Raw genomic sequence first — 24340 nt, 5'->3', positions numbered from 1 at the left:
CACAATGGGTCCCAGGTGGAGGGAGAGGTCACTGTGGGTGCTAGGTGGAGGGAGAGGTCACTGTGGGTGCTAGATGGAGGGAGAGGTCACTGTGGGTGCTGGGTAAGAGAGAGGTCACTGTGGGTGCAAGATGGAGGGAGAGGTCTCTGTGGGTGCTAGGTGGAGGGAGAGGTCACTGTGGGTGCTGGGAGAGGTCACTGTGGGTACTGGGTAGGGAGAGGTCAGTATGGGTCCTAGGTGGAGGGAGAGGTCACTGTGAGTGCTAGAGGAGGGGGTGGTCACTGGGTACTAGGTGGAGGGAGAGGTCACTATGGGTGCTGGGGGAGGTAGAGGTCAGTATGGGTCCTAGGTGGAGGGAGAGGTCAGTATGCCACACAAGGATTCCTGTCTGGGCCTCTTCACTTGAAAGTGTCCCGGGCGGGGGCGGAGCTTCCCGCGGGTGGGCGGGGCTTATCGCGGTCGGGGGCGGGGCTTATTTTGTGTGGCAAGAGGGGCCTTTTTTGAAGATTTTAAAAAGGGGGGTGCCTGGGCACCCAGAGCACCGCCCTGTGCACGTGCCTGCAGCGATGCATGCCCGGAGAATTTGTCCCTGGGTGCAAGTACACAGCTGTACTCACATCTCCCAAACTATATCCCGGGAATTACATATGCCGGCAGAAGCTGACGATCAGGTTAAAATATATTGAAAATGCTGTATGGCTGCGGACAAGTGGAGCAGCACCCTGTAGATGAATAGACCATTACTAACTTCCATTAAGGTGAGGTTAGTTTTTTTTAAAAAGAAAAACGAAACAAAATTGCTCAGTTAGCTTTAACCCCCCCTAAGGACCAGGCATTTTACATGCGGGGGGAGTGCATTTGGGGGGGTCAGGCAGCCGAAACCCTGCTGGGGCTTGCTAAGTTGTGTCCCCCCCCCCCCCCCTGTAGCCAGATGTCCCCCCTTTAGTCAGCAGGCAGCCATTACTCACCTCCCAGGCTCCAGCGATGAGCCACTGTGGACCCCTCAGCTCTTGCCGGCATCCCCAGTCGTACTGACACTAAGTTCCAGGTCACGGCTTGATGACGTCATCAAGCCGGGACCCGGAACTTATGTCAGTGCAAGCAAGTATGCCGGCCAGGATGGAGGGGAGTGCCGATTCGCCGGGGGAACGACATGAAGGTGAGTGGATTTTCTTATTTTCCCCTCTACCTCCTCATCAGTAACAGAAATCACTACGATCCGCCGGTGATCATAGTGATCACTTGACCAGGAGCCATACGCGATGTAGTCAGTGAGGGGAAATGTCAGCTGTCATATGACAGCTTAATCTCCCCTCTCAGGTGCGCATGATTGTGGCGGGACGCAGCATTTACTGTGATGTAGAGTCTACGTCCAGTCAGAGCGGCAGCACCACCTGCTGGACGTAGATTTGTACTGCGTCGGTCCCCAAAAGGGTAATGTCTAAGCCACTGATAACACAAGTGAATACACCCCTAAGTAAAGAATGTCAAAGTTGCACCCAAAGTGTCAATATTTGCATGCCCACCATAATTTTTCAGCACTGCCTCAACTGCCTTGGGAATAGAGTACAGCAGAGCTTCACAAGTTGTCACTGGAATATTCTTTCACTCCTCCATGATGACCTCACGTAGCTGGTGGATAGAGACCTTGCACTCCTCCACCTTCCATTTGAAGGTGTCCCACAGATACTCAATAGGGTTTAGGTCTGAAAGCATACTTGCCAGTCCAGCACCTATACCCTCAGATTCTTTAGCAAGGCAATAGTCATTTTGGTGGTGTGTTTGTGTTGTTATCATGCTGGAATACTGCTCTGTGGCCCAGTTTATGAAGGGATGTGATTATGCTCTACCTCAGGATGTCATCCCCAAGCCAGGAAACTCTCACCACAATGCTTGACTGTAGGCTAGATACAATTGTCTTTGTACTCCTCACCTGGGTGTCACCACACATGCTTGACACAATCTGAACCAAATATGTTTATCTTGGTCTCATCAGACCACTGGACATGGTTCCAGTTATCCATGTTCTGCCTTTTTTCAGCAAACTGTTTGCAGGCTTTCTTTTACATCATCTTTAGAAGTGGCTTCCTTCTGGGACAAAAGCCATGCAGACCAGTTTCATGCAGTGTGCGGTGCATGGTCTGAGCACGGATAGGCTGACCCCCCACCCCTTCATACCCTGCAGCAGGGCTGCATAAGTCTCATACGTCTATTTGAAAAAGACAATCTCTGCATATGATGCCGAGCACGTGCACTCAGCTTTTTTGGTTGATCATGACAAGGCCTGTTCTGAGTGGAACCTGTTCTTTTAAACCACTGTATGGACTTCGCCACCATGCTGCAACTCTGAGGTGTCATGTTGAAAATCCAGTGACCAGTATGCGTGAGTGTGAGAGTGATAGCTCCGAATTTAACAAACCTGCTCCCCATTCAAACCTGAGAATGAGTAGCGCGACTTTGGAGAGGGAAAATGTCTAATTGGGCAGCATTTTGTGCACACCACCATAAAAAGTGGTCCAAGGAAATGTACGTTGCACAACTCTCATACATATTAACAGTGAGATGCGAAAGTTTGGGCAACTTTGTTAATCGACATGATTTTCCTGTATAAATCATTGGTTGTTACGAAAAAATGTCAGTTAAATATATCATATAGGAAACACACACAGTGATATTTGAGAAGTGAAATGAAGATTATTGGATTTACAGAAATAATTGTGCAATAATTGTTTAAAGTGATCCTAAAGTAAAAAAAAAATGAGTTTTGCTCACCTGGGGCTTCCAATAGCCCCCTGCAGCTGTCCGGTGCCCTCGCCGTGTCCCTCCGATCCTCCTGTCCCTGCCGGCAGCCACTTCCAGTTTCACGGTCAGGAGCCGACAGGCTGGGAACGCGAGTGATTCTTCACGTTCCCAGCCACAATAGCGCCCCCTATGCTGCTATATGCTATGTGCTATATGCTATAGCAGCATAGAGGGCGATATTGTGGCTGGGAACGCCGGGCGGATCGCTCAAACTCACTCTTATCAAACGAACGATAGTCTGTACACACGCCCGATTTAGCGGGCGAACGACGGGACGTTCAAACGACCCGTCGTTCGCGGAAATCCGACGTGTGTATGGGCCTTAAGCCTCGAGTTCAGAGAAGCACCCTCTTTCGCCTTAAACAAAATGGGGGGCTGGGGGTCCCTAATATAGCAGCTTATTACACTGCAGCTCAAATTTCACAATTGTCAATGTGGCATGAAACCTCTCACCCCCCCTTTGGGTGACAATAGAACAAGCTATTTGTGCCCCTATCGTGCTCCACAATCTTCTATGGCTAACCTCGACCCAGCGTAAGACTATCAAAGACCCCGTCATCATTCATTCCCTCGGGACCTGGGATAGAGTCAAACATAAAGCGGGCCTCATCTCGCAACATCTACCCCTTACCTCCTTTTTAGATCATCCTGACTTTATCCCAGGTCTTGACAAGTCCCGTGCGTTTAATTGGTGGAAGGAGAGGGGCCTCACCTCTATATCTGATTTAGTAACTGATAATGCAGTTATGACTTTCGCTGCCTTACGGGAGAAGAAACAAATTCCTGTACACGAAAGCTTTCGCTGCTTGCAAATTTCCTACTTTATAGCTCAGACCACAAAGCGCCGTGACTCACTACTATCGCAAACAAGCTTTGAACATATTTGTGCTTCTGGTCCTGGATCTGCGGGTCTGATCTCGTTATTATATAAATATATAATTTCTCCTGCTAAACTCCCTAAACCATCATATATTACAAAGTGGGAACAGGAGCTCAATATCTCCCTTGACCCAGAAGATCTTCCTGAGATCTGGTCGCTCACACCTAAATGCTCAATTAGCGCATCTATAGTAGAAACACAATACAAGATACTCCTGCGATGGTATTTAACACCCAATAGACTCGCAAACTTTGACCCTAAATCCAATGTATTATGCTTCAGAGGCTGCGGCCAGTTAGGTACTATGTCTCACATCTGGTGGTTTTGTCCCAGGGCCCGCAGGTTTTGGATCAGAATTTATCAAATAATATACTCATCCATCAAGACACAGATCCCTAAACTCCCGGAAGTCGCCCTATTGGGTATCAGGCCCCCGGACATCTCAATTCACCAATATAAATTACTGACTCACATATGCCTCGCTGGTAAACAAGTGATCGCTAGCTCATGGCGATCTCCTGCCTTACCTATTGCCCTCTTTAAAGCAAACTTAAATAATGCACTTTGCTTCGATAAGATGAAAGCCATCTCTGATGACTCCCTCCGTAGCTTTGAAAAGGTTTGGCAACCATACGTCTCACAATACCTTAGATGCCCCTCTAACCTAATCACAGAGGTGTAGTGGATTCTGAGACGAGTGTGTCTGGGACATGTTTCATCGACACGGACGTACACTTCTCGAGTGGCATAAAATTAAGCGGATCTCTGTTACCTAGAGCGTGCAGCTGGAGAACCTACTCTACCCTCCCCCACCTCTCCTCCCTTCTTTCTTCCTCTGTATCTCTTTCTCTCTCTCTTCTCCTCCTTCGGGGGTTTCCCCCACATCTTTTCACCTTTATCTACATCCATTATTGCACAGGCGAGTGCCTATGGCACCCTCTCCCTGTCTCTATTCAGTCCTCATACCATAGGTATTCGAGGTCGCCCCCAATGAGGTCCACCCCCCTCTGCACATTGGACCCATTATATTTTGCGCACCTTCCTTTCGTACATCGGTATACCTCAATACCCCGGGAGTGCTGGTATATGTTGCCACTGGCTGCCAGCACTCTCTTGATTAGCCTTTAACACTGGCCTCCATAGTAAAGCATTTTGCACTATCAGGGCTATGATGTTCTTATAATCCCAATATATTTTGTATGTTTCCTTCATGAAAGTTGAAATGTTTGTATTTTCTATAATACTTTCCTCAATAAAAACTTTTTGTGGAAAAAAAAAAAATGATTAAAAATCAATTGTCTATGTGCTCGTTCTGCAAAGAGTCCCGTTACCATTACTGTTTTTATTGATATTGTTATATTTTGCTATCTCTAGAAAGGTTGTTGAAATAACCCTTTTCCCTCCCAGACTAGCTATAGTTAGATAGTTGGGTATTCGCACACTAATTTCGAATTGGTGGCATCTACTTGATCTCTGTTGGAGATTGCAGATTGTATCGATTGTACATAAAATCAAAATGGTACAGTGTTGCCTCACCAACCAATCCTAAAGGTCAGTGCAGTTTCTAGGCTAAAATGCACCCAGGGCGAGGGTGTAAAAATTGCGCCCCCCCCCCCCCCCTAGGTTAGATAGGTAGGTGCCTCTCAGTATAGGTTAGATTAGGTAGGTGCCCCCTAGTATAGGCTAGAATAGACAGGTGCCCCCCAGAATAGGTTAGATTGGGTAGCTGCCCCCCAGTATAGGTTAGATAAGGTAGCTGCCCCCCCAGTATAGGTTAGGTAGGTGCCCCCCAGTATAGGTTAGGTAGGTGCCCCCCAGTATAGGTTAGATAGGTAGCTGCCCCCCAGTATAGGTTAGATTAGGTAGCTGCCCCCCAGTGTAGGTTAGATAGGTAGCTGCCCCCCCAGTGTTGGTTATATTAGGTAGCTGCCCCCCAGTGTAGGTTAGATAGGTAGCTGCCCCCCAGTGTAGGTTAGATAGGTAGCTGCCCCCCAGCGTAGGTTAGATTAGGTAGGTGCCCCCCAGTGTAGGTTAGATAGGTAGCTGCCCCCAGCGTAGGTTAGATTAGGTAGCTGCCCCCAGTATAGGTTAGATAGGTAGCGGCCCCCCAGCGTAGGTTAGATTAGGTAGGTGCCCCCCAGTATAGGTTAGATAGGTAGCTGCCCCCCAGCGTAGGTTAGATTAGGTAGCTGCCCCCAGTATAGGTTAGATAGGTAGCTGCCCCCCAGCGTAGGTTAGATTAGCAGCTGCCCCCCAGCGTAGGTTAGATTAGGTAGGTGCCCCCAGAATAGGTTAGATAGGTAGATGCCCCCAATAATGGAGGGGGGAGCCGCAGGGAGGGCAGCCCGACCTCTCCCTCCCTCTCCTCTCCCGGGCGCCCTCCGTGCTCCCCCCTCAGATGCAGAGTCCGTGAGCAGCAGGGAAGCGCTGTTTACAACTCACCGGCTGCCTGGCTCCAAGCGCTGCTCTCTCGCCGCTGGTCTCCTCTCTCTCTGTATACATACTGATACACGCTGCTTCCGGCTACAGGAAGCAGCGTGTATCAGTATGTATACAGAGAGAGAGAGGAGACCAGCGGCGAGAGAGCAGCGCTTGGAGCCAGGCAGCCGGTGAGTTGTAAACAGCGCTTCCCTGCTGCTCACGGACTCTGCATCTGAGGGGGGAGCACGGAGGGCGCCCGGGAGAGGAGAGGGAGGGAGAGGTCGGGCTGCCCTCCCCGCGGCTCCGGCTCCCCCCTCCATTATAGCGCCCCCCTCCCAACAGCGCCCCGGGCGGCGGCACGCTCCGCATGGGGCAAGAAACGGGGCTGCTAAAGGTCACTTTGCCTGCAGTGCTAAATGCCTTCTGAATTACCTCAGGGTCTGAGGCTAAATAGTAATCTGTGGAAAGGGGAACAGGAGTTGGAGGGTGGCGTCACAAGTACAACAATTATAACTGAAAAAAAACCTTCATCACCTGCTAAGGTGGTAACTAGCACCCTGGTGCGAAATTAGATCTGTCTGACCGAAAACTGCAACAGTCAAAACTAAGAAAGTGGGATGCTACCGTTACACAGCCACAAGATGTCGCTGTTGCATAACTTAATAACTGCAAACATTTTCAATCATATACAGATGAAAAAAAAGTTTGGCTATTTCTGATTAAAAGTGATTTTGCAAAAGTGATTTTGTCATATACCTCCTTGTATGTCAGTGTGCAGCCTACAGTATGTAGGTCGCACTGGACAACCATTCCACAAGAGAGTAAACAAACACAGAACTAATGTTGTGAAAGGATGATTCAAAACAAAGTGACTTTGATAGAACATGTGATTGACAGTTCACACATATCACGTTGCCATCAACTAACATTCCTGCATATTTCGTGTAGTAAGCACGAACCATGTGGCAACACACAGCAGACTTAGCTGTGCTATGCTGCGATTTAACCATTTCCGTCACACCATGGGCTTGATTCACTAAACTGTGATAATTCAAATATTACATATATTACATATATATATATATATATATATATATATATATATATATATACATATATATATATATATATATATATATATATAATGGTCCGGGCGAGCGCGCTGGAATCCTCTGGCGGCATCCCCGGCTTCCCTCCAGCGGTGTCTTCCGGTTTTCGCACGACCCAAAGGTCACATCCCGCACACGCGAGCGTTAGCCAGCATTATAGGCTAAGAAGGAGGATGTAGGTGATGATGTCACCAATTGGAGGAGTGGCTACTGGATGGAGAGGCTGCATTTAAGGTCAGGAGCATTCAGTGCTCGCTCACCTTGATACTAATCAGTTCGCTGGTTCCTGGTCTAGCTAGCTAGCTTCCTGAGCTACATTCATATAATGTGTAGACGCACAATATATATGTACTCCAGTTAGTCAGTCTTTATTGCTCGCTCTAGTCTAGCCCTTTAGACCGCAGCCATCTGATTTACGTTCCTGACTCAGCCTGACCCTGACTTTGTTCTGCCTGATCCTAGCAACTGACATCTGATACACGTGTATGACCCTGCTCGAATTTGACTACGATTTAGCTTAACGATTTTGTACCTTGTTATTTCTAACTTGTGCACAAGTTCTGACCTATAGTGAATACCTTACTTCCTGTGTATTATCTGTGTGTATTGTCTCGTCACGCACCAGCGTGATATTATCAAGGTCCATAAAATTATCATGGAGGGGTTGCAAGAGCAGATTCAGACACTTGCTGGTGCGGTTGGCCACCTCACCGAGCAAATGGCCTCTCAGCAAGCGCAGATAACTCAGTTGTCCAACGCACATGCTCAAATCAATATTCCAGCGAATGTTAATGTGCAGTAATCTCCTCCACCGGCTCTTACTCCAACTATAATTGAGCCTAAAATGCCATTACCCGAGAAGTTCCCAGGTTCTCGTTCTGATTTTAGTAACTTCCGTAATCGATGCATGTCTTACTTTGAGGTCAGGTCTAGATCTTCCGGTACGGAATCTCATAAAATTACTTTGGTCAAAACACTATTACAGGGAGCCTCACAAACTTGGGCATACGGGTTAAGTCCTGAGAATGTAGCTCTTACGTCTGTAGAAACGTTTTTTGATGCCATGGCAGTAATATACGCTGACCCAGAAATTTCAGCTATGGCTACAAGTTGCAAGATTTACGTCAGGGAAAGCATACAGTTGAGGAGTATGCAGCCGTGTTCAGGAAATGGTCGGTATCACTTAAGTGGGGTGAGGCAGCACTCCTCGACCAATTTCTTTTCGGTATAAATGATTCAGTTAACGATGTGCTGGTGAGTCAACCTGAACCCAGAACTCTGGAGGATGCTATCTCCTTGGCTATACGTGTTGACAGACGGATTAGACATAGACGTCAACACAAAGTCTATTCCGTCTCAAGGAACCTCAGTAGTGCATCCTCCAGTGAAGAGTCAATGCAACTAGGTTTGTCACGATTGTCACCTACAGAGAAACTTAGAAGGAAACATGCTGGGCTTTGTATGTATTGTGGGGAGAAATGCCACATGGCTCAAAATTGTCCTGCAAAGGGAAAGGCTCCGGGAAACTCCAGCGCCTAGGTGAAGTTGGGGAACCTCACCTGGGCGGGCTCACTCACTGCTCACTGCACTCTGTGTGGGAGCAGTGTCAGTGTGCCTCACGCTGTCCTGGATAGTTTTACCCCTCCTAATGGCAAAAATGGGTTCCTCTTTAAAAAGGGGCCCCAAATCTTTATCTGTACTCAACAGGGGCCAAAATCTGCGAATGGACTTTTTAATCATTTCAGTATTTTTACCCAAGCTGGTGACAAAAGGAATCCCCTTGGTCTCTCTATCTCTAACCGATCTATGTAGTAAGGTGGACCTATCAATGCCTGACACCTCTTGCCTAACCTTCTCAATTCTAGCAGCATCATATCCTTTCTGTTTGAACTTTGAACTTATGGATCGGCTGACCCGACAATAGTCTTCCTCCTTTGTACAGATACGTCTGGCCCTAAGGAATTGCCCCCTAGGAATGGCTTTTACCACATGTCTGTGGTGATGGCTATCGTGTCACAACAAATTGTTGCGATCAGTGGGCTTACGGTACAACTTGGTTACCAGCTGACCTTCCGATGCCTTGATGGAGACATCCAGAAAGTTCACACTCTCTGCGGATGTCTCCACTGTGAATTTAATAGTACGGTGAGCCCGATTCGCTTCGTCTACCATCTCCAAGTGCAATTCCCTAGGGCCCTTCCACAACAGTAGAATATCATCCACAAAATGAAAATATTGCACAATATGTTTTGCATACACAGGATTCTTGAGAAACATGGACTGTTCCAATGATTCCACGAATATATTAGCAATGAATGGAGCTGGTGGAGACCCCATACTCGCCCCCATTAAGTAATTGGACTTAAGTGTTAACTCCAAAATATCAAGTAAAAAATATACCAGCCCATTAGACAGGCTGGTCTCCAACAGCCTATCCTCTATAACATGTATGACCTCATCCTGTGGTATCGCTGTGAATAAACTCTGTATATCCAGACTACAAAACAATAAATCATTCGGTACATCAGCCATGCTGTCCAACCTAACTAGCAGGTCTGTGGTGTCTTTAAGGCAATGCGGGAACGATGCCACAATTGGCTGCAGATAGGTATCTAAAAACCCTGCCAATGGATACAATACTGACCCCCTACTGGCCACAATGGGTCGTCCGGGGGGGGGTCTTGCAGCTGCTTGTGAACTTTAGGCAAAAGATATAATAAAGGGATAACAGGGTGCTCCACTGTGAGACCCCTTGCTGTACTGCTGTTGTTGACTCCATCCTCTGCAGCAGAACGTAACAAGATATCCACTTTTTCTTTAATTTTAATTGTAGGATCTCCATCACATTTCTCGTAGTGCACTGCATTGTGCACCTGACGGAACCCTTCTCGCAGATAATCTTGTAGATCCTGAATCACCGTAGCTCCCCCCTTATCTGCCTTAGTAATAATTATATTGGGATTGTCACTTAATCTTTTCAGGGCCTGCTTTTGGGCATAAGTAAGATTGAAATGTACATATTTGCTGTTATCCCACTTTTGCTTAATCTCCTGCTTGACCATTCTTTCAAATAGATCAATCGCTGGAAACTGTTCCTCAGGTGTCCAGGCTACAGAGTGGGTTTGCGTTCCACTTTGTTTAATCACGATCAATTTTTCATACAGAAGTTGACCATGAATATGACCATGAAGATGTTGTTTATGTATGGACATTGAACAATGGGTTAATGGGAAAAGGTGGAGCTAATCACATTGGGTGTGGTGGCCTGCCCTGAATCTTTATAATGCTGTGTGTATCTTCAATTGCTGTTATACACCTGAGGAAGGATCTAATATCCGTAACATGTAGTGTACGCTTGTTCCTAATACAGCAATTTATTGCAGCCAGTGGTGTGCCGTCTCTTATGTTTCATTGGTGATTTCCTGAAGCCGTAGGAGCAATCCGGCTGAGACAAGGCACCGGCTAGTTACAGGTCCAGGGGACCCAGCACACGAGTTCTCCTGGTATTTACAGTGTGGGGAACATTATTGATTCTGTCTTTGCAGCCAACTTGAGTATACCTGCACTCCCTTTGCAGAACAAATTATATGTGACTGTCATGGATGATACCCCTTTGCAGCACAAACAACTCATTTCCATCACCCCAGAGATTTCATTGCAGGTTGGGGCTTTGCATCACGAGCAATTGCAATTGTATGTTTTCCGCATGCCTTCTAGTCCGATTGTGTTGGGGTTGCCTTGGTTACAGCAGCACAACCCCTATCTAGACTGGTGTTCAGGAAAACTTACAGCTTGGTCACAGCATTGCTATGATGAATGCCTACGGGGTATTCCTCTCCTCAGCGTAGGGGTCAAACAGATAGTATTACCTCTACCTTATGAGGATTTTTCCGATGTATTTTCTCCCCAATCAGCCGATAAGTTACCACCACACCGATCTTATGATTGTCCCATTGACCTATTGCCGGTACCATGCCCCCACTTGGTCATTTATACACTCTCCATGAAAGAATATATTAAAGAGAACCTAGAGAAAGGCGTTCCCTCCGGCGGTTTCTGCTGGCTCGTGCGCCACCCAAAGGTTGCATCCCGCACGCGCGAGCCTTAGCCAGCATTATAGGCTAAGAAGGAGGCTGTAGGTGATGATGTCACCAATTGGAGGAGTGGCTGCTGGATGCAGAGGCTGCATTTAAGGTCAGGAGCATTCAGTGCTCGCTGACCTTGATACTAATCGGTTCGCTGGTTCCTGGTCTAGCTAGCTAACTTCCTGAGCTACATTCATATAATGCGTAGACGCACAATATATATGTACTCCAGTTAGTCAGTCTTTATTGCTATATATTGTATATTTGTAATTCATGCATAATATCCTCCTGATATTATTGAAGTAACATGTACTGTATATTTTCCTGTGTACCGACCTCTTGCTTGTTTCCCGACCTCGCTCTAGTCTAGCCCTTTTGTACCGCAGCCATCTGATTTACGTTACCAACTCGGCCTGACCTTGACTTTGTTCTGCCTGATCCTAGCAATATGACTGACATTTGATACACGTGTATGACGCTGCTCGAATTTGACTACGATTTAGCTTAACGATTTTGTACCTTGTTATTTCTAACTTGTGCACAAGTTCTGACCTATAGTGAATACCTTACTTCCTGTGTATTATCTGTGTGTATTATCTCGTCACGCACCAGCATGATAGCAAGGTGCTATTCATGACTTTCATTATACTAGCGGTGCCTTGCGGTAGAAAAGTAGTGCCTTGCTGGCCAATGTGATATGTGTGAAAGAGGCCTCAAGGATACTAATAAACACAATAGATTTAAAACTTTATGCAATTGAGAGATGTTCTGGATATTACAGTTGGGAATCCTGGGTCCCTATGGACTCAACAAAGCATTGGAAAGTATGGGGTGAGAATCATCACCTTTATTGATTTTAAAGAACTTGGTAGAGCATTTTATATGCCAATATTTATGGCTAATTTAACCTCATGGTGACCTTTTATATGGAAATACTTATTTTTTATTCTATTTAAATATTTTAATACAATCCATGGATGTATATAATCTTAAAATGATTCTAAAATATGTTTAACTATTATTATTCATCCAATATTGCTTCCTAACTTTTACAAATTATTCTGTGGAATTATAAGACTATTCCTAATTTGCATAGATCACCCGTGATTGGACTGTTACCTTCTTGGGGGAGGAAACCGATTAGTGATTTGGGTGTAACATCTTAACTGTGTACTTGTTCCTATACAGTAGAGTCCCAGTTATCCAGAACGCAACTAACCAGAAATGTCAATGAACCAGCACAAATCGCCGGCAGGACTCATAGTATTGAAAGCCAACTTCTTAGGCTGTTTGTGGGCTCTGATGTGAGACTGGGCTCCATGGCTTCCAGTTTAATACAGATTTCATGGTATGTATATAAAGTAGCATATAGTACTGTATTCGCTAGTCTAGGCCTATTTTTAATATTGAGTCTCAAGCACACCTATACAGCATAAGTCGATCCCTGTTGGTGCCAGATGACCAAGACTTTACCGTATATGTTAATGGCAAAGGCCAGTGTATTTTGATAAAGTGGGGGCTAGAACCCCTGTGAAACGCATTGCAATTAAGAGTATTCCTGGGCCTCGTATGGCATTACCGCTGGTTTATACCCAATTTGCACCACTGACTGATCTGACAAAGGGTTGGAAGTCAGTCATGGCAAGCTGGAACAGGATGCAGAAAAGGCACCCAGAACTTGTTATTCTGAATTATCCTAGGGAGTCTGTGGTCCAGACAGATGCATTAGCTGTTGGGCTATTAACTGTCTGTCCTGACACAAATGACGAGTGGTGAGGAGCAATCAAGCAGACCTTGACAGTACTTCCTTCTGGGTAGGTTGGTCTGTCCTCTGACCATGCTCCTTTAACCTAAATTAAAAGAAACAATGTTTATGGATCCCATCAGTGGAATAGCAATAGGGAATGCAGGCTTTGGGACAGTTCCAGAGTGTCTAGACAAGAATGGGCCAGCAGGAGCTCTCCTTCAGCTGCAGTATTAGCTATTCTTTTATGCTATGCTGGTAATCACCTATATATATATGTTCTTTGAATAGTAGTAATCATAAACACACTGTTTACCTCCCCTACTTACACTTCTCCGGCACTAGCACTGGAGCACATACCTCCTTATGGTGCCCATGCATGGTACACTTTTTTTTTTCATTTTTTTCGATTACGGTAGATCATTTTGTTGGATTATTCCATGAGATTGAATATACGGTAAACATTTTTCCAGCATGTCCGCTCTAATTTTTATTGAATAAATGGGATAATTGTTCATTTTCTTGATTAAAAAAAAAAAAGATTCTCTATAACTTTCAATTCAATCGTTTTGGATGAATACACAGGAAAATCAAACGTTTTTATTGTACCATGTATGGGCACCACTAGTTACACCACTTTTACTATGCACAATATTCTGAAAGCACAGGACAGGAGGAAAACATCGAGAAATACACCCTGCATGTATTTGGAGAGTTTAGCCTGTCCTGCAGGACACAGGAGCGGCGGAGAGCGGTGTGGATGGCGGCTGCCTGATCCACCCAGCTCCCCGGATCAAATAGAATAGTTTTGTTTTTTTATGTCCCCTCTTTAAACATATTAGATGTAGCTAAATCCATATTTAAAATTAGATTTCTGTTAGTCACATGCTGGATTGGATAAAAGTGACATGCTGGATTGGATAAAGTCTTACATAACATTTTCTACTTGCAGGTCCATAGTAGCAAAGTTGATTGGGCTTTTCCTTCCAGTGAGCGATTAGGTGACATGCAATTTATGCTGTTACATCTCTCCCTATCAGGAAAGCAGATAAGCCTTATGTGGTAAATACCATCAGCAGAGCCATAAAAAGAGATCCTTGTGACTGCACAGTCACGAGATGACAGTGACAAGCTCTACCTGTGAGAGATTGGAGTCCTAGGATACTCTGTCCAGGCTGGACACAGGAGGTAAGTGCCATAGACGGTCTTTGTGTGTATACTGTATGATCACTTTTTGGTAGGAAATGCCTTTTATATTGTACCTTGGTTGATGAAGATAAAAAAAAGGTGTTGCTATTGTTACATCGCCCATTCAGTTGGATGCAGAGTGAGTTCACCCTGCGTCCCCCTGAAATTGCAGACGGCAATCATTTTTCTTTGTTCTATTGCATATTGTATGTTTGTTTCAGCTCACAGAGCACACTACAGCTGCCTTTTTCATTCCCATTTACCTCCTCTGAACCCACCCTATTAACCCCATTGGGTTTTAGTTCTGTGAATACTGCTTGACTGCAGTGGTGACTGTGCCTGTAGTTCTTTTCCTTTCTCCAGTTTATGCAAATTACATGTTAATGAGCAAGGGCACACGGTCATGCAGTGCGAAGTGGAACAAGATGAGAGTTTTACATTAAAACAAGAGAGTATCCGTGGTGAGTATCTACATTGGAGGCGGGATCCGTGAGAGTATCTGTGAGAGTATCGAGGACCCCATAGAAGAAGCCATAGTGACTGAGAGAGCTGATCTGAATAATATTTTTGAGAATCCAGCTGCCTCAAATACTTCCAATCAGGCTGTGGGAGGAAAGGTGTTAGAAATATGTTTGGCAAGGATCAGTGCACTCGGAGCCTTTGAGAAAGTGCAGGAGCGTGAGACGGTCGTCAGGTCAGTTGCCCCCTTGCCGCCACCCATCGCCTCTCAGAGTTGGTAATGTACAATGATGTAACACGATTCAATGTGGAAGTTGAGTATGCAAATAAATGGTGGATCTATTACAGCAGTGCGGAGAGGATTTTCTTCATTTTATTAAATACCGGTACTATTCTCCCTTCGAGTCATAGCAACTCAAAGAGACACGTAATTTGGGGTCCGGCCATTTATTTATTATTTATTTATTTTATTTATTATTTATTGTATTTATAAAGCGCCAACATATTACGCAGCGCTGACGCCATTGCCGTCACCCGAATTACACTGAAAATCCTGCTGTGCTGCAATAGGCATAATAACATTATGTCTATGATGGCGCCCAAGTCAGGCGCTACGCGGCTGCGAGTGTGCGCCAAGACTACCTGTCTGGGACTCAAGGGCCCTTATTCAATTCACTTTTTCTCCTAAGTTTTTTTCTAGGAATTTTTTTTGATCTTCTGTTTAAAATAACTTTTTAGCACTCGGCATTTAAAAAAGTACCAAAACAGAAGTTGAAAAAGTACTGTCTAAAATATTCTGAGAAGTTTCTTGCTCGCTGGTGGCTTAAAAGACATTTATTGAGAAGGTAAAAAAATATCACTTAAGAGAAAACTTTGGAGAAAAAGTCAATTGAATAAGGGCCAGCCTATTTTTTAGGCAAATGATGAGCAAATATGGTGGCTTGCGTAAAATCATATAGTGACAGATGTTGTGGAGAAATATGAAGCTATGGACACACCAATGAGAGAATTGTACACCTGTTTTCTTGTATCTGTACTACATCTCACATCTTTAAAGTAAACCAGAGCTGACAAAATAGCAAAAATCGATACTTACCCGGCGCTTCCTCCAGCCCCATAAGCACGTCCAAGTCCGTTGCTGTTCTCCCGCGATCTGCCGTTCAGCTGCATGAGCAGAAGGCACCGACTGATGCGACTGGGCCTGTTATCGGGGCTGATTGCGGCTGAACAGCAGACCGCGTGATTACGGCGAGGGACTCAGACGTGGTTATGGGACTGGAGAAAGCCCCGGGTAAGTATCGATTTTTGCTATTTTGTCAGCTCAGTACACTTTAAAACCGTATTACAAAGACCTTTTAAAAGACCTAACAGTTGAATCCTTCACTATACAAGAGGAAGAAAGTGTTTGAGATATTTAATTTGTATTAGTTGCACTTACAGTGGTGTGAAAAACTATTTGCCCCCTTCCTGATTTCTTATTTGTTTGCATGTTTGCCACACTTAAATGTTTCTGCTCATTAAAAACCGTTAACTATTAGTCAAAGATAACATAATTGAACACAAAATACAGTTTTAAATGATGGTTTTTATTATTTAGTGAGAAAAAAACCTCAAAACCTACATGGTCCTGTGTGAAAAAGTGATTGCCCCTCTTGTTAAAAAATAACTTAACTGTAGTTTATCACACCTGAGTTCAATTTCTGTAGTCACCCCCAGGCCTGATTATTGCCACACCTGTTTCAATCAAGAAATCACTTAAATAGGGGCTATCTGACACAGAGAAGTAGACCAAAAGCACCTCAAAAGCTAGACATCATGCCAAGATCCAAAGAAATTCAGGAACAAATGAGAACAAAAGTACTGTAATTGAGATCTATCAGTCTGGTAAATGTTATAAAGCCATTTCTAAAGCTTTGGGACTCCAGCGAACCACAGTGAGAGCCATTATCCACAAATGGCAAAAACATGGAACAGTAATGAACCTTCCCAGGAGTGGCCGGCCAACCAAAATTACCTCAAAAGCGCAGAGAAAACTCATCCGAGAGGCCACAAAAGACCCCAGGACAACATCTAAAGAACTGCAGGTCTCACTTGCCTCAATTAAGGTCAGTGTTCACGACTCCACCATAAGAAAGAGACTGGGCAAAAACGGCCTACATGGCAGATATCGAAGGCGCAAACCACTTTTAAGCAAAAAGAACATTAAGGCTCGTCTTAATTTTGCTAAAAAAAATCTCAATGATTGCCAAGACTTTGGGGAAAATACCTTGTGGACCGACGAGACAGAAGTTGAACTTTTTGGAAGGTGCGCGTCCCGTTACATCTGGCGTAGAAGTAACACAGCATTTCAGCAAAAGAACATCATCCCAACAGTAAAATATGGTGGTGGTAGTGTGATGGTCTGGGGTTGTTTTGCTGCTTCAGGACCTGGAAGGCTTGCTGTGATAGATGGAACCATGAATTCTACTGTCTACCAAAAAATCCTGAAGGAGAATGTCCGGCCATCTGTTCGTCAACTCAAGCTGAAGCGATCTTGGGTGCTGCAGCAGGACAATGACCCAAAACACACCAGCAAATCCACCTCTGAATGGCTGAAGAAAAACAAAATGAAGACTTTGGAGTGGCCTAGTCAAAGCTCTGACCTGAATCCTATTGAGATGTTGTGGCATGACCTTAAAAAGGTGGTTCATGCTAGAAAACCCTCAAATAAAGCTGAATTACAACAATTCTGCAAAGATGAGTGGGCCAAAATTCCCCCAGAGCGCTGTAAAAGACTCGTTGCAAGTTATCGCAAATGCTTGATTGCAGTTATTGCTGCTAAGGGTGGCCCAACCAGTTATTAGGTTCAGGGGGCAATTTCTTTTTCACACAGGACCATGTAGGTTTTGAGGTTTTTTTCTCATTAAATAATAAAAACCATCATTTAAAACTGCATTTTGTGTTCAATTATGTTATCTTTGACTAATAGTTAACGATTTTTGATGAGCAGAAACATATAAGTGTGACAAACATGCAAAAGAATAAAAAATCAGGAAGGGGGCAAATAGTTTTTCACACCACTGTAATTAATACCCTTTTTCAAGATATGTTTAATTTTAATTTTGAATAGTATGAAAAGAGTTTAGAAAGTTTTGTATTTTCCATTGTTGTCTGTGTCCCCATTGGAGAAATTCCCCCTTACTTCCTGTTCCTGAGACCTCCACGGACCTTTGTGACATTAATATTAAAACTTGTGACACAAGGACAGGAAGTGAGGTACAACAATGCACGGTGTCTGTGAATTCTTTGGAATCTTCCTTACTCCACTGCCATCATCACTCTTGGAGAGATTTCTCCGTTTCTTGTCTAGACAACAGGTCATTATAATTCTCAGAGATGGGACACATGATGGCATACTTACCAAAGCTAAAGTAGGAATTTTACTTGGAATTGTTCCTTAAAGGGAACCTTACCTGTAGAAAAAAAATGAGTTTCATTTACCTGGAGCATCTACCAGCCCCCTGCAGCCATCCTGTGCCCTCAAAGTCACTCATGGCTCCTCTGGTTCCCCTAGTTTTGTTTTTGCCGACTCTGAGTGGTGGGCCGCCGTGCGTACCTTTGCACGCATTCCCGCTAATACAGGAAGCTATCGCGGACATTAACACATACATTTTTACGCGTTACTAGTGCAACGCGTACATTTTTATGCATTGCACCTGTAACTCATACAAATGTACATGTTCATGTCCGCGATAGCTTCCTGCACCAGCGGGAATGCGTTCAAAGGTACGTATGGCGGCCCTCCGACTCCGAGTCGGCAAAAAGGAAACTAGCTGGCGGCAAGGGACCAGAGAAGCCATGAGTGACTGCAAGGGCACAGGATGGCTGCAGGGGGCTGGTAGATGCCCCAGGTAAGTAAAAAGCTTTTTTTTTTTTTACAGTTAAGATTCCCTTTAACATCTCCATTATGGCAGCCTTTTGGAGTCAGGCTAATGTAAAGGGAGGAAAGCAAAGAGAGATGAAAGATGAGTAAAATACAGGGAATAGAGCAAAGAAAATGAAAGAGGGAGAGTGAAGAGGTGAACAGCGGGAAAGAAGAAGACAAGAGAGGTGGTAAAAAGAGATACAATAGACAGAGGAACAAGAAAAAAGAGATAGAGAAGAAAAGGCAAAACAGAGGGAAGGGATCAAAAGGAAATAAAAGAGAAGCGTGAACAGAAGAGATGAAATAGTAGAACGAAAATGCACAGGATTAAATGAGAGGAGAAAGAAGAGAGATTGTAAAATGAAATGATAATAGACTACGACATGAGATGGTAATGAGATACAAATGCATAAAAAAAAGTTTTGCTGGATCTCATGTTCAAGTGCTTCTGCTACCCACTGCTTGAGTGGTATTATAGGTGGATGGAAGAAAGCATCTCAGGTTGAGTGGACTTCATCCTACTGATATTTACACTGATGCAGTTAATTGTACAATTGGAACTTAAAATGGTTATCTTTCTGCTTGTTTTATGTGTTTTTGCTTATCAACTTATACTTCAATTTGTCTACCAAGTGTCCTAGAATTCTGATAATTTCATGTCCAACCACTTCTGCCCATATGAAATAAACTTTTTCTCCTGAGTTTTCTCCTAGGTGATATTTTTGAACTTGCATTTTAAGCTAAAATACATTTAAAATCACCATCAAGCAAGGAAATCATCAAAATAATTTTGATAGTACTTTTCACCTATTTTTTGGTACATTTTCAATTGCAGAGTGCTGAAAATGTTACTTTAAAATAACTTACTTTTAAATAAAAGAGGAAAAATTATCTCCTAGGAGAAAACTCAAGAGAAAAAGTTATTTGGATAAGGGCCTTCATGTTTGCCTTTGTTCGAGAAGGCCCCTCATCTTCCTTTAATGCCCCCTCTGATACTGTCATCTTTTCCCTGATCTCCACATATATATTTCAGCTCGGCTAGGACTATTTTAGACAACCGGGTCTACAGAAGTGATAACAGAAGAAACAGGAACTATGTCAAAAGGGGATCTTCCCGGTTATGGAACCACTGGTGATGGAGGTAGTTATTTAAAAATATATATGAATTGTATATTAATTGTTATTGATAGCATTTGCTGTAATGTTACTCGAAGGGTATGGCCATTGGTGATGGGGAAATTATATTTAAAGCTATAACTAAATAAAATTGTTTAAGCTTCTTTTTTTGTGACCCTACTTACAAAGCACCTCATTTTACCAAAGTCATTATTTTTCTTACAGCCTCCATGTTGATATGCATTATTACTTACATTTCAGGTAATGCTTATCATTTTGCCGCTTCAAATGCTGGACTAGTCCCTGATGCTCCAGTTCATGCAATTCCAGTTACAGCAGATGACTTTCCTATGACTATTCTGCCGGGATATGAAGCAATAACAAGTGGTCAATATGGTGAGATTCGTACTGGATCCAATCTCAGAAATACTTAAAAGTAAATCTGCTGCTGCTTTACAAAATAAACAAAGTTCTGGACAAAACATGCTACCCTTACTACATACTATATTTGTGCTTCTATTTTTTCTATCATGAAATTTGTACAAAGATATGAGAAGAAAAAAAGTTGAACTTCAGAAACCAGGAAATAGTTTTTATATCTTTAATTATTCAAAAATGTAAAAAAATTCTTTAAAGGAATCATCAAGCATAATATGCTCCCCCTGATATATTTAACCGGGGCTTCCTCCAGCCCCTTGCAGCTGATATGTCCCACACCGCATCTCCGCTCGCAGCCGCTGACCCGGGGTCCCCACCGGTGCAGAGGACGACCTCCTCTAGTTCACCTGCGCCGCTGTCAATCAAGCCCATGTTGTCCGCGGTGTACTGCGCAGGCGCAAAACTACTGCACATGCACAGTACACCACGAACAATGTGGACTTGATTGACAGCGGCATTCACGCAGGCGTAGTAAGGACAACCTCAAGGTCTGCTTCTGCACCCGCGGGGGACCCGGCAGCTGCGAGCGAAGATGCGGCGTGGGACATGTCGGCTGCTAGGGGCTGGAGGAAGCCCCGGGAAAGTATATCAGGTGGCAGCATATTATGCCTGATGATTCTTTTAACAAGAGAAAGCTTCAAAAGTAATAAATACATCCATCCAATAATAATAAGCAAATAAGGCCCACAAAGGGCTTAGGATTAGTAAAAGGCTTGTATAGTTCTTTAGGCGACAACGTTGCTTTATTTCGGGTTATGCAACCCTTCTTCAGGCCTTAACAATACAATATAGATTTAAAATTTAAAAAAGATTTTAAAAATAAACACAAATTACAATAATATCATGTAACAGCCCAAAAAAAGTGACCCATCCCAATTGGTGTAAGGAAAACACATAAAAGTTAGCGACCCAACTGAAGAAAAAAACTGAAGTGGCAAATGGTAGCCAATAGCAACCAGTGTAAAGAAGTATACAGTAAGTATAAAAGAACCCAACTAGTACTTCATCAAAAGAGTGAAAAAAGAAGCCCATAGATAGTGCCACTATGTGTAGAAATAAAGATACTGTGATGAGCACAAAAAGAGGATATAAAAATATCTGGGTTTCAGATCATAAATAAATAAACATACAATAGGGGTATCAGATACCTCTGGGGAAGATCAAGCCAGGATAGACCACCAATGAATAAAAAAAAACACTACAATATAGCGACTACAGGTAACAAGAAAAAATTACCCTCAAAAATAGCTAGACATCAAGGCCCATTGATTGTAAGCAACACATAGTGGAGCTAACCCATATTGGAACAATGTAGCAATGTCATAAGCCATAATAACACAAGATTAAAGGTATAAAAATAAAGGTATATGCCCAACTACTACCAGTGCACAGGCACATAAATAACCTTGGAGCTGAATAAGGCACATCGCAAGTCTCCACGGAACCACTGCGTGGAACGTACCAAAACCTGAAGTCCCAAGCCGCACGTCAGAACCAGCAGCGCCGGCAACCACCAGAACGGCGTCTGTTTACGGAGGACTGTGTTTACTATGGACGTCAGTACCTTTGACGTAGCTTCTGGTTCCTGGATCCTATGCATTTCAGTTGGTTGGTTTCTTTTATACGTATTCTTCTTTACACTGGTTGCTATTGGCTATTACATGATATTATTGTAATAAGTGTTTATTTTATATCTGTATTGATCTATATTGTATTGTTACGGCTGAAGAAAGTTGCATAACCCGAAACAAGCTGGCATTGTAGCATAAAAAAACTATACAAGCCTTTTACTAATCCAAAGCCTTTTGTGGGCCTTATTAGCTTATTATTATTGTATGGATGTATTTATCACTTTTGAAGACTTCTCTTGTTAATTTTTTTTTTTAATTTTTGAATAATCAAAATACTATTTCCTAGTTTCTGATGTTCAAATTCTTTTGTTCTCATATCCTTGTACAAATTTCATGAGTGTAATTGGTGCCATGGAACACCATTAAAAATATAATGTTTATAATAATCTCCCAAAAATTCTTCTCTGTGTCTAATTTTTCTATCAACAGCCAGGGTCCAATGCAGATGTTTGCAGGTAAAGAACTTTATGAAAACATAAAAACAAGTAACCAATCAGCATCTGCTTTGTAAGGTACAAGTCCTACTCCTCCCACTCTCATTGGTTCCTGTGATTGCCGAGCTGACAAGGGAACCCGCCTCAGAGCAACAGCAATCATCAAGTTTCTCTCACAATAGTCTGTTGTCCGATTAGCCTATAAAGTAACATAGAGGGTTCTTTAAATAATTGGCAATTCAGCAGTATATGGGGAGACCTGATTATTATTTTTTTTCTACAGATGGAATGTTTGAGCCACCTCCTCCATATACCCCTCACAGCGCTGCTACAGCCCCTCTAGAGGAAATTAGACTGCCGTAAGTTTTTTTTACTTTATTTTCTTAATTCTCGTTTAAATTCTACTTTTGTTTAGAAAATATCAGTGCACTCTAGTTCTGCTTTATCTATTTCAAGGAATTCATCTACCCAGAAGTCTTTTGCGATCTAACGGTAGATCATAATCTATGGAATAGGCACCACTGTTCTATGCCTTACTCTACATACTCAAGTCCAGACAGGTCTTATTAAAGGATACCCGAAGTGACATGTGACATGATGAGATAGACATGGGTATGTACAGTGCCTTGCACACAAATAATTAGGCTGTGTTCCTTTTTGTGTTTCTCTGCCTGAAAGAGTTAAATATCAGGTATGTACAGTAAATGGCTGACTCAGTCCTGACTTCGACAGTCGTGACCTTCACTGATAAGAAATTCCAACTAGAAAACACTTTCCTAGCAGAAAATGGCTTCTGAGAGCAAGAAAGAGACAAAAAAGGGAATTTCTTATCAGTGAGGGTCACACTGTAGTCACTTCCTGTCTGAGTCAGGACTGAGTCAGCCACTTACATACCTGATATTTAACTCTTTCAGGCAGAGAAAGAAAAAAGGAACACAGCCTAGTTATTTGTGTGCTAGGCAATGTACATACCCATGACTATCTCATCATGTCACATGTCACTTCGGGCATCCTTTAAAGATGATTAGCTATTTGTGCAGATGATGCATATAACCTCCACTATATGTATGTTATTTTCTCATACAGTCTGGTATTTAATATGGGATAAAATGAAAGTAAATATTTTCAGGTCCAGATTTCTGGAAAAGTCACAAAGGCCCCGGCTTTAGGCAGCTGTAGCCACAGAGGATGCCCTGGCATGGAAGAGGGAAGTGAGACATTGAAGAGTTGCAGCTGCATATGGAGGAGTAGGTTGCAAATTGAAAAAGGAGGCTTTAAATGAGGGGCAACACATGGAAGAGGGGTGATGCTGTACATGGAAGGGGAGGACAACAAAATTGGCCTAGGGGCACGTAAAATATATATCTAGCCTTGATCATGATGACCCTCCATAGAAAGAGATGGTACATCTCTAACAGTTTTTTTTTACCATAAGAGCTTTGTAGTCTGATGACACACCTTCTGCCAATATTACATTTCATCATGTGATGACATGTGTGACAGCTGCTCGTGACTCTTTATCAATACTGTTAATCATTGCGGGTTACTTTTAACTTAATTACTTGCTAATAATTAACCTGAACTGACTGTAGCAAGGCATTACAGAGGAGAATTCATGCAGAAGTGAACAATGGACTTGTGATCACTCGCCTGTACAACAGACAAACTCCTATTCAGAATATTTCCTTTGTGTTTTTCTATCACGTATTTCAATTATTCTTGATTCACCTTTTACTATTTCTGCAATAAAGCAGAAGTTTGAGGGCTAATTGGACCATGCCTTGTAAGGGTTTATTCGCCTTTCTCTGGATCAACAGGGATATGGGAGGGATCGGCTGCTGTTGTACTTTGTTCTCTGGATGAACTCGATGGACGTACAGTGGTGTGAAAAACTATTTGCCCCCTTCCTGATTTCTTATTCTTTGGCATGTTTGTCACACTTACATGTTTCTGCTCATCAAAAACTGTTAACTATTAGTCAAAGAAAATATAATTGAACACAAAATGCAGTTTTAAATTATGTTTTTTATTATTTAGTGAGAAAAAAACTCCAAATCTACATGGCCCTGTGTGAAAAAGTGATTGCCCCCCCTTGTTAAAAAATAACTTAACTGTGGTTTATCACACCT

General features: G+C 43.3%; 1 protein-coding gene across 1 annotated transcript in view; it reads left to right on the top strand.

Annotated features, from left to right (window-relative positions):
- The first annotated feature begins 14166 nt into the window (after positions 1-14166).
- LOC137533441 (protein SSUH2 homolog) overlaps positions 14167-24340 on the top strand; it is a 56300-nt gene continuing 46126 nt past the window's right edge. Inside the window, exons 1-4 of the mRNA XM_068254831.1 lie at positions 14167-14229; positions 19626-19733; positions 19970-20104; positions 22495-22570. Coding sequence (XP_068110932.1) covers positions 19688-19733; positions 19970-20104; positions 22495-22570 — 257 coding nt within the window. The 5' untranslated portion in view covers positions 14167-14229; positions 19626-19687. The remainder of the gene's footprint in view (positions 14230-19625; positions 19734-19969; positions 20105-22494; positions 22571-24340) is intronic.

Source organism: Hyperolius riggenbachi, chromosome 9 (assembly GCF_040937935.1).
Source record: "Hyperolius riggenbachi isolate aHypRig1 chromosome 9, aHypRig1.pri, whole genome shotgun sequence".
Lineage (NCBI taxonomy): Eukaryota > Metazoa > Chordata > Amphibia > Anura > Hyperoliidae > Hyperolius > Hyperolius riggenbachi.
Note: the sequence above shows the minus strand (reverse complement) of the source record. Positions and strands in the feature narration are given on the sequence as shown.